This window comes from Vombatus ursinus, unplaced genomic scaffold (genome assembly GCF_900497805.2).
Source record: "Vombatus ursinus unplaced genomic scaffold, bare-nosed wombat genome assembly UNPS02010822.1, whole genome shotgun sequence".
NCBI classification, from domain to species: Eukaryota; Metazoa; Chordata; class Mammalia; order Diprotodontia; family Vombatidae; genus Vombatus; species Vombatus ursinus.
The window spans coordinates 1,927,439-1,937,129 of record NW_020950600.1 but is presented as its reverse complement, the minus strand read 5'-3'; the positions used below and the strand labels follow the sequence as shown (position 1 = coordinate 1,937,129).

The 9,691-nt window shown below is 51.4% G+C and overlaps 2 protein-coding genes across 4 annotated transcripts in view; both read right to left on the bottom strand.

The window, feature by feature from the left end:
• Positions 1–4,025, bottom strand: part of FXYD7 (FXYD domain containing ion transport regulator 7) — a 5,081-nt gene extending 1,056 nt beyond the window's left edge. Inside the window, exons 1-5 of one of the 2 annotated variants that reach the window (XM_027855483.1) lie at positions 3,838–4,025; positions 1,325–1,357; positions 727–801; positions 429–462; positions 82–98 (exon numbers count right to left, since the gene is read on the bottom strand). In XM_027855483.1, the coding sequence (XP_027711284.1) occupies positions 82–98; positions 429–462; positions 727–801; positions 1,325–1,357; positions 3,838–3,997 (319 nt within the window). In that variant the 5' untranslated portion in view covers positions 3,998–4,025. The remainder of the gene's footprint in view (positions 1–81; positions 99–428; positions 463–726; positions 802–1,324; positions 1,358–3,837) is intronic. The other variant, XM_027855484.1, reaches the window with a different exon arrangement.
• Positions 4,026–6,100: 2,075 nt separating this feature from the next.
• The window catches only part of LOC114038254 (phospholemman-like), a 4,761-nt gene continuing 1,170 nt past the window's right edge, over positions 6,101–9,691 (bottom strand). Inside the window, exons 2-8 of one of the 2 annotated variants that reach the window (XM_027855487.1) lie at positions 9,196–9,260; positions 8,416–8,448; positions 8,102–8,176; positions 7,801–7,837; positions 6,613–6,662; positions 6,331–6,385; positions 6,101–6,229 (exon numbers count right to left, since the gene is read on the bottom strand). In XM_027855487.1, coding sequence (XP_027711288.1) covers positions 6,363–6,385; positions 6,613–6,662; positions 7,801–7,837; positions 8,102–8,176; positions 8,416–8,448; positions 9,196–9,256 — 279 coding nt within the window. In that variant the 5' untranslated portion in view covers positions 9,257–9,260 and the 3' untranslated portion in view covers positions 6,101–6,229; positions 6,331–6,362. The remainder of the gene's footprint in view (positions 6,230–6,330; positions 6,386–6,612; positions 6,663–7,800; positions 7,838–8,101; positions 8,177–8,415; positions 8,449–9,195; positions 9,261–9,691) is intronic. The other variant, XM_027855486.1, reaches the window with a different exon arrangement.

Here is a 9,691-nt window from a genome sequence, read left to right as displayed (position 1 = left end):
ACACACACACACACACACACACACACACACACACACACACACACACACATACACTTCCTAATGATGAGAATTGAAACTTACAGTTTTTAATGGTCGGACTGCAGGAAGAAAGGAATGAGAAGAAACAGTAAGGAGACCGAGAGAGAGACAGAGACATGGAGACTGACAGGGGCAGAAGAGACACAGAGACAGAGGGAGACCTGACACAATGGCATATAGGCAGAGACAGATAAGGAAGGCGACAGGGGTAGAAAGACATAGAAGCAGACAGAGAGGAACAGAGACAGAGGCAGATGGAGAGACAGAAAGAGAGAAAAACAGAAGTAGACACAGAGGGGCACAGAGGGAGAGTACAAGCCAGATAGAGAGACTGAGGGGAAACAGAAGAAGCCCACCCTCATCCCTAACCCCCCAAAGACCCTTCTGACCTGGAGTCTGACTTCCTACACTTCACTTTCTTGCCTGTGGAATGAGAAATGGGAAGATGGAAAGAAGAACATCTGAGATTAGAGTTGGGAGCCAGGGAAAATAGTCAGGAAGGGACCCACCCAAACTCAGCATGGTTGCCCCATAACCCCTGGGGTGGGGATGCTGTGGTTTGAGGAAGGAGGGCTTGTATAAGGGAGCCAGAGATCTATGGGAGGGGCTCTGGACTGGGAGCTGAAGGAGGGCTTGTCCTAGGGGTCTCAAGGGTAGGTTCTGTGCAGGTAATGATAAGACACTTACTGAGTATAATGAGGATGCCCAGCACAAACATGATAGTAGCCAGAGTAAGTCCCACGATACGAACAGAGTCATAGTCTGAAAAGGGAAACAGCACATGCGGTGACCCACCTGTATGTAGACTCTTCACCAGCCCCCCTCCCCAAGCTTCCACCATGCTTTCACCCAACTTCTGTGGGCCTCAGTTTCCTCATCTATCAAATGGGACCTCATGGGAGTAGGGGGCGGGGTAGGGCCTGAACTGAGAATTTGAATTTAACACAGAAAGGAGATGAAGCTGTTCCATCTTTCCCTGAGTAGGTACCCCACTTCCCACTCCTAGATGTTCTCTGCTTTAGGCTGCCCTCTTCAAATTAGCTGATGTGGCCTTGAAAAAACCCCACTATGTTTGTTTTAACAGTAGTCTGAGCCCAGAATAACTTCAGGGGGCGGGAAACCTCCCAGGCAAATCCAAGCCAACAGGATGTAGACCAGGGGCAGGCTGGAAAGATATTTGGGTTATCTGCCAAGCCTGGTGTTTCTCCTTCTGGCTGACTGAGAGGGCTGGGCCTCATTACCTGTGACTCCCTCAAGCCCCCCTCCCACCATATTCCCAACTCACCATAGTAGAAACGGTCAGGTTCCTGAGAAGTGGCTGAGGAGAGAGAGAGAAAAAAGAGAAGAGAGAGAGAAAGAGAGAGAGTGAGACCTAAGAATACCAGGGAGGGCCTCTCTGTCTCCTCCTCCTCATCATCCCTGACGCTACAGGATAGATCCTGGTTCTGCTACTTACCAGCTATGGCAGGAGTGGGGAACCTGCAGCCTCAAGGTCACATGTGGCCTCGATAGGTTCCCCACCCCTGACTACAGGAACCTAGGCAATTTACTTAACCAATCTAGACATCAGTTTCCTCACCTGTAAAATGAGGCTGGACTCCATGTTCTCTAAGGACCCTTCTAGCTAGCATTTCTATAGTACTTTACAGATACTGTCTTATTTGATCCTCACAACCCTGGGAGAGAGGTGCTATGATGATCTCCATTTTACAGATTATGCATTTAGATTTGAGGCAGACAGAGGGTAAGTGACTTGCCCAGAGTCACCCAGCTGGTAATAGTCTAGGCAGGATTTTAGCTTAGGTCTTCCTGACTCCAAGTCCAGAGCTCCAAGTAGGTGACTTGGCTACCTCATTACTCCTCTCCACTCATTCTGTGGTCCAGCCAAACTGGCCTATTTGCTGTCTCTCGCATACAATGCTCCCTTTCCCATCTCCTGACTTTGCATTGACAGTCCCCCAGCCCAGGAAAGCACTCCTTCCTCTGCGCCACCTTTTGGAATCTCTGATTTATTTAAAGATTCAGCTCAGTTTCATCCCCCTAGTGGCTAGCAACTTCCTGCTAAAATTAACTTGTATTTATTTTGAATATATTTTACAGAGCTTATATATGCATCGATATTAGGTCCATTGTATATGCACATAGCTCTGTCTCTGTCTTCCATGTATTTCTGTCTTCTATTTATCAATCCAATATCTTCTATTCAACATCTCTCAATCTCTCTTCTATCTCCTGTCTCTGTATTCATCCATCCATCCATCTATCTGTCTGATTCTCTATCTACACCTATCTATCCATCTATTTATCTATCTACCTACATCTATCATCCATCCATCCATCTATGTATCTATCCATATCTCTCTGTCATCTATCTATTTATCTTTGTATTTGTCTGTCTGTCTGTTGGTCCATCTATAATGTTATCTTCCCTGACAGAATGCAAGTTCCTTGAGGGCAAGGATTGATTCATTTTTGTCTTTGTGTCCTGGTACCCACCAAAGCTCCTACCGAGTAGCAGGTGCTTAAGAAATACTTGTGGATGGACTATTTGCCATAGAAATTTTTTCAGGCATGGTTGATTTCAGTAAACCTGTTTCATCTTACACTTCTACCTAATTTCCTCTGTTTCATCTCCCTAGACCCAGTTCAAAATCTCCTCTTTCTCTAGGAAGTCTTTCTGGCTTCCACCTTTATCCTTCATCCAGTAACGAAGATAACTCACAGTCATATAATGCTTTAAGGTTTGCAAAGATATCCCCATTTCACCAATGGGGAAAACTGAGACTTTTTTTTCCCCTCCTAGGGACACATAGATGTAAGGCAGGATTCCAAGCCAGGTTTTCTTGACTCTAATCTCCACTACTCTCGCCACTATACTTTCTTCCTCCCACCCTGTGGGAGCTTTGTCCCCAGATTCTCCCCACCCCACCCCAGTTCCCTCCCTGTGACTCCTGCCTTGTGTTTTATGTGTATTTATCTCTAGCCTCTCCCCTCAGTCTGAGGGTTCCCGAGCTTCTGCCAGCTCAGATGGGAGAGGAGTATGACTCAGATCTCCTCCTCAGGATGCTTAGCACCAATGATCGGGCAGTCTGGAGAGAGGTTTCCCCATGAGTTGGGAAGGGGAACTAGCCACTTTTCTGAAGTCCTATTCAGCTCTTAGAGTCTAGGGTTCTGTGAGCATAGGATTCTCATATTCTAAGAGACTAGGCTCCACACCATTCTAGGAGCTCATTTTCCCAGTTTCCCGAGTGTAGAATACAATCTTGAGGATCAATTTTTGGTACTGAGGGCTTCTCCTCTCTAAGATTTCATCTCCATCCCAGCTGCATTATTCCCCAAAGCTCAGGAAAGGTGGAAGGATGAGGCCCCTCAGGATGGAGCTTCGCTAGGGGGTGGAGCAAGGAGAAGGGATGCATTACCACAGGCCCGTTGCCAAGGAGAAGCTAGGGAAGGAGGGGGTTGCTGCAGCAACTGGGACATTCTGAAAGGGAAGGAGTGGGATGGGGGAGGGGAGGCTAGGGATAGGGGAAGGGCCTGGGGGGGAGGGGGCAAGGTGGTCAGACACCTCCATTCTTCATTCATTCTCAGAGCCCAAGAATCCTTGCTTTGTCTTGCCCCAACCCACAGAGCCTCTAACCTTTTTTTGTTCCCAACCTTGGGTAAGTGGGTAGTCTAGGAGGGAAGAGTATGGGGAAGGAGATTTGGACAGCTCACTCTGGAACCCCCAGATTCTCCACATGGATGAGGATGGCACGGGCAAAGCCTTTCCTTTTGCTCTTCCCCCATGTCACCTCTCACCTCTCTGAAAATGAGCTTTCTCAGTGACTGCAGGACAGAACATGTGGCTTCCTCCCTCCCCGTGGATTTCCTGAGACCTGAGATTCCCCTCAGATGATGTTGGGTTGGGATGAGGTTTGGGCTCCTTTGGTGTGAGGTCTTTGTAGGCCCATTTGGTCATCGATCAGAACAAACCAGCATCTCCGGGAAATTGCTGTCTCTGGGTTCCAGCCAGACAGATGTCTGGAGAAGATGCACGAGGAGTTTCTGGGAGGGGGGTGGGCTCTGTAGGGGAGAAGGGTCTGGGCAAGGAGGAGCTGGGGAGAAAAGACTCTGGTGTGCGTGTGCAGGGGGTGGGGGCGGGGGGGGCGGGGCCTCCTCCCCTTCCGCCCCTCCGCCCCGCCCCCCCCCCGCCCCGCACCCATGCAACTCCACCTTCCACGGAGCTATAACCTTCTTCATCGCCCCTCTCTTCTCCTGGGTCGAGGTGCGAGAGCTTTCTCCCCGGGCTCTTCCCACCCCACCCTACCCCACAGTCATGAGCATCTGAGCGTCCCAGGTTTGGGAGGCTGCCGCAAACTTGGGACTCCGTGGTCCGGGAAAGCCGCGGGTTGCGGGGAATATGTGGAATGTTGCGGGAGGGTTTGTATTCAAACACTGCGACCCCAAGTGACCCGAGTGAGCCTGAGGCGACGGACACACCCCGGAGGAAGGCTCTCCTACCCCCACTCCCAGGGCTTAGCAGAGGGGAGGGTCCTCTCAGCTCCGGTCCCTCCCCTCCCCTCCATGGGTGGGGTCACTGCGGCTTACAGCCCCTGCAGGCACGCAGTCCCCGCCGCATGCACTCTCCTTTTCCCCGCCCCCCGCCCCAGTCTCTGTCTTTTTCTTAGGCTCAGAGTCTGTATCTGCCTCTGTCTTTCCGCCTTTCTCAAGCACCAGCTCTCTCTTCCCCTTAGGGTTGTATTTGTCCAACCAAGGCCCTTTAGCCGGTGGAAATGATCAACAGTAACATCTCATCTCACCTACCCACCACCCCTCACACCCGCCCCCGCCCACGGGTCAGAAACCCTCGTGAGACGCTGATGGAAACGGAGCCAGTGACAGAGACAGATGCCATTCCCAGGGTCGTGCACCTGCATAGCCCTGGATGTCTCCCTCACCCCCACCCCAATAAGTAATCACACTCCCGCGCACACTTAGACATCCTCCACAGTATCACAGGCCCTCCTTACAGAAAACACCTTCCCGCTGCACTCCCCCAGGGGCTGGACCATCTAGTTGCCATGGCTACGGCTCAGATCAGTCACTCATTCATTCAGCAAACATTTATCCAGTTTACGATATTCAGGGCCACTGACATCCTCCTTTTCCTCCCTTCCTCCCCAGGGATGATCTCCCCATTTGCCAGAAGCTCTCCCCCTTCACCCACCTCCCCCGCCATGCTCCCCTCTCAGCCCCTGATAAGAATCCCTTTGCCCGTCGTCTTTCCTCTGGAGGCCAGGCTCTCTCCCCTCCAGCCCCACCAGACCAGGGTCCTCGCTCTCTCCATCCCCTCAGACCAGAATCCCCCCTAACCCTCTCTCCTCGGACCAAACTGGGTCCCCTTCCGCTCTAGCCCCACAATGGGGTCTCTTTCATTCTCCTACTCGTCCAGACCTCCCCAGGTGCCCTCCCTCCATCCCTCCCCAGACCCACTAGAATGGGACTCCTGCTTCTTCCACTCTCTTATAATGGGGTCCCCTGTCGTCTTCCCTGCTCCCCCATACCCACTAGACCAGGAGTCCACTTCCCTTATTCCCCTTGACAGGGTCCCCCATTCCTCCATTCTCCTGGCTGGGGTCCCCTGTGACTGCGGGCTTGGCAGGGCCTCGCTCCTTCTCACCCTGTGTGACGGGCCCGGGGGTCACCATGGCTGGGCCGGGGGCGCGGAAGGCAGAAGCGGCAGCTGCAGAGGGAGCCCAGATCTGACTGGGGGAGGGGGGCAGACTTGGAAGGGGGGGACGCGAGAGAGACCTCCGGGTTGGGGGCGGTGGAAAGGGCGGAGGCGGACACTGCAGCCAATGGGGGCTCCGTGGGGGGGACGGAGGCGGGTTTCCCGGGCTCCCCGCCCCCGCCTCCCCTAGGCGACCCCTCCCCCTCCCACATGCAAGCCCAAGTCCCCGCCTCGAGTGTCTGCGGAGTCCGTGGGCGGGGGCGCCTCCTAGTGGGGAGAGAGAGGGAGCTTCAGTCTCTCGGGGACTCAGGCGACCGGACCCGACTGTGGGACAGAGACACTGACGGCGCGTGGAAGAAGACTGGCCTTTATTACAGGTTTGGAGGTGCTGGGGGCACCGTGGGAGTGGGAGAGCGGGCAGGAACCCAGGGAAACCTGTGGAGAGTGGATGGGAGGGGAGGGTTAGATCCGGAGAGGGACCTGTAGGCAGAGCAAAGGGGGTATTGACCCTCAGCCACTGGGCTGCAGGACCCTGACATCCCCACTTCTTGCCCTTCCTCTCCCCGATAACGACTTATTACCTGGTCAGTCTCTCTGACTTCATCTCAGGCTCCTACCGCCTTCTGCTGGACAGGCCTGGGGAGGGAACGCAGAGTTGGGGGAGGGTGTCATCTGGAAGGCCATCTGGGAAATTTCCCTCCCCGGGTCTCATCTCTGCCCACCCTCGTCCCCCAGCCAAGCATCTTCCCGGGGAAGGGGTTTCCTCTGCACCGTTCTGAGGCAGCCAGTGATCTCCCCCGAATGACCACACCCCCTTCTCTAAGTGGGGCTCCTCAGGGAAGGGCTTCCAAAAGCAAACTCACGGCGGATGGAGCTGCGGAAAGTACCCTCTTCTTCATCGGGTTCCCCAGTTCTGGGAAGTGGGAGAAAGGCAAAAAGAACCATGTTAGGGAAGCAATGGAGGAAAAGAGGGACACAGAGGGAACAGAAAGGGGAGAGAGAAGAGAGACAGAGAGAACAGAAAAGGGAGAGAGAAGAAAGAAACAGAGAGAACAGAAAGAAGAGAGAAAAGAGAGGCAGAGACAGAGAGAACAGAAAAGGGAGAGAGAAGAAAGAAACAGAGATAGAGAATAGAAAGAAGAGAGAAAAGAGAGGCAGAGACGAGAGAACAGAAAGGAGAGAGAAGAAAGAGACAGAGAGAACAGAAAAGGGAGAGAGAAGAGAGACAGAGACAGAGAGCAGAGAAGAAAGAAGACAAAGAGAGAAACACAGAGAGAGAAAGAGATTGTGTGTGTGTGTGTGTGTGTGTGTGTGTGTGTGTGTCCAGGATGGAGAAAAATTAAAAGATGCATCAGAGATAAAGATGAAAATAGAATTTGAGATGCAGCAAGATAGAAATGGAGACAGAGAGAATCAAAGTTAGAGAGAGAAATGGAGGGAGACAGAAATGGACCGAGAGAGAAAATCAGAAGTAGAGAGACAGCGATGAAAATCCGATTAAATACAGAGAAAAGGTGAGATCAAGATGGAGTCAGAAGCAGAGATGGAAAGAGATGGGATGACAAAGTAAAAAAAAAACTACATCACAGTTCATAGTTTCACGTATAGTTTTTTTCCTTCCTTTGCACTAAAATGTCATGTGTGTTGAGTTCATAATTTAAAAAAAAAGTCAGAGACTGAATGTTAGAAATGAAATTGGTGTCAGAAATAAAGGTAGAGAAAGACACAGGTGGAAAGACAAAGACAACCCAAGGTGGAGAGATAGAGATTAAAAAACAGAGAAAGTTAGAAATGAAGGTGGAGAATGGAGTGCAGATGAAAACTAGTGAGAGACAGATGGAGACAGACAAAAATACAAAGAGATACAGACAGACAATAAGGAGAAATAATCAAGAGGTGGGAAGGAGAAGATAAAACGTCAGACAAAGTTAGACATATAGATGGAAAAGGCCAAAGGTGGACAGAGTGATGAAGATGGAAAACTTTGTAGAGACAAAGGGACAGCTGAGGGAATGGTGTGGTAAAGGGAGGGTACAGAGCACATCACTTACCTTTGCTGTTGGTTGAATTTACAGCGACATCTGCGGCCTGGTGGGGATCAATCAATCAATCAGTCAGTTTGTATTAAGTGCCTACCATGTGCCAGGCAATGGGGATACAAAGACAAAAAAGTGATGCAGTGCCTGCCTTCAAGGAGTTTACATTCTATCTGGGAGATGACAGATACCCAAACGAGTGTTTACACAGGGTGAATGTCCTCACCGATGTGTGTGGGATCATTCCTTCATACACCTCCCCCACTCTGGTCCCCACCATCCCCAGCTTGTCCCATGGGTATTGAGGAAGACTTACTGAGGATGATGAGGATGCCGAGGATGAAGAGGATGCCAGCAAAAACTAGCCCTCCAATCCTCAGGGACTGGTAGTCTGAGAAAGGGGAAAGAATGAGGAGTGAGGAGTCGGGGAGAGAGAGACGGAGAGAGAGAGACAGACAGAGACAGAGAGACAGAGACAGAGAGAAGAAGAAGAAGGAGAGAGGGAGCGAGGGAGGGAGAGAGAGAGAGAGAGGGAGAGAGAAAGAGAGAGAGAGAGAGAGAGAGAGAGAGAGAAAGAGAGTGCTAACACATGGGTTAGGGACAGACCCCAAAACAGACTCACACTCATACCATATGTAAATGGGTCTCTTTCCTTCGGAGCTTCTGCAAAGATACAATGATTTGGAGTTAGGGAGATGAACTAGAGAATGCTAAAGACATCCTTTTTCAGGGATGAGAGCTCCAGCCTATAACTGGCTATGTCCCTCTAGACAGGAAACTGGACTTTCTGGGCACCAGACTCTCCATTTATTGTTTGGAGGAGGGGGCCTAACCCTTTATCCCTTCCTGTCTCAGTGGAGAGAAAAAAAAAAAGCCAAGAGGCCTGAGTCCTAATCCAAGGTCTGACAAATCACTCACTCACTATGGAAAGCTAAACAAGTTCTCTCGCCTCTCTGGGCCTCAGTTTCCCCATTAATAAAACGAGGCTAATAATCCCTGACCTGGTGGCCTCACCAGACTATTGTGTTCTAGAAATGAGCTGTTGTTACTCATGATGGTGAGCCTTGCTTCTGCCTGCGTGCCCACGTGGCTATCTTTTGCCCCAGATTCACTCCCTGGCCCTGTTATGCTTGGTGTGACCTGATGTTAAAAGGGGTTCTCACCCTGGGGGAGGCTGGCTTCTCTGGGGAGAGTCCGGGTGCATAGATAACTCGGGTGTTTGGAAGCTTGAGCTCTGAGGCTGCTCATGCATATATACAACCCTGGATATTTACACGTATATACACACTGGTCAGTGGCTAACCTTTTGCCTAGCACCATGGCAGTTGAGATTGGGAGTCTGGCTAGAAGCTGTCCTGCTGCCTCCCCCCACCAAGGCCAGCCTCTGTCCTCTCCACTCTTTAGACTCACCTTCCTTCGCTGTTGAGATCAGGGCTATGCACAGAAGCAGGAGCTGGGTAAGGGGCTCCATTGTCCTGTGGGGATACGGTGGACAGGGTTAGGTTCCCCTAGTGGGCTCATCTCCTTCTCCACACTTTTCTAGGACACTCCCACCCACTACCAGTTCTGAGCCAGATCCCAAAGGGTTAAGTCTAAGAAGGGCCTAGGATCTAATCTAGCCAGAGCTATCTGGAATGGCTGGTCGCTCCGAGATACGAAGGGAGCCCTCCTAGGGGTGAGATTCAGAGCCAGAACAGAGAGTCACGGAAACATAACACAGGGCAACACAGGGCAGACATCAGGGAGGCAGAGTTGAGGCCGACACAGCCTTGGACCCACATGGGAACCTGCAGCTGCCCACGATGGAGAAGGAGTAGGGGATTCAGAGCCCAAAATCTGGGAGGTCCAGCCTCAGAGTGTGTGTGTGTGTGTGTGTGTGTGTGATACAATAGGAAAGTACCAGACG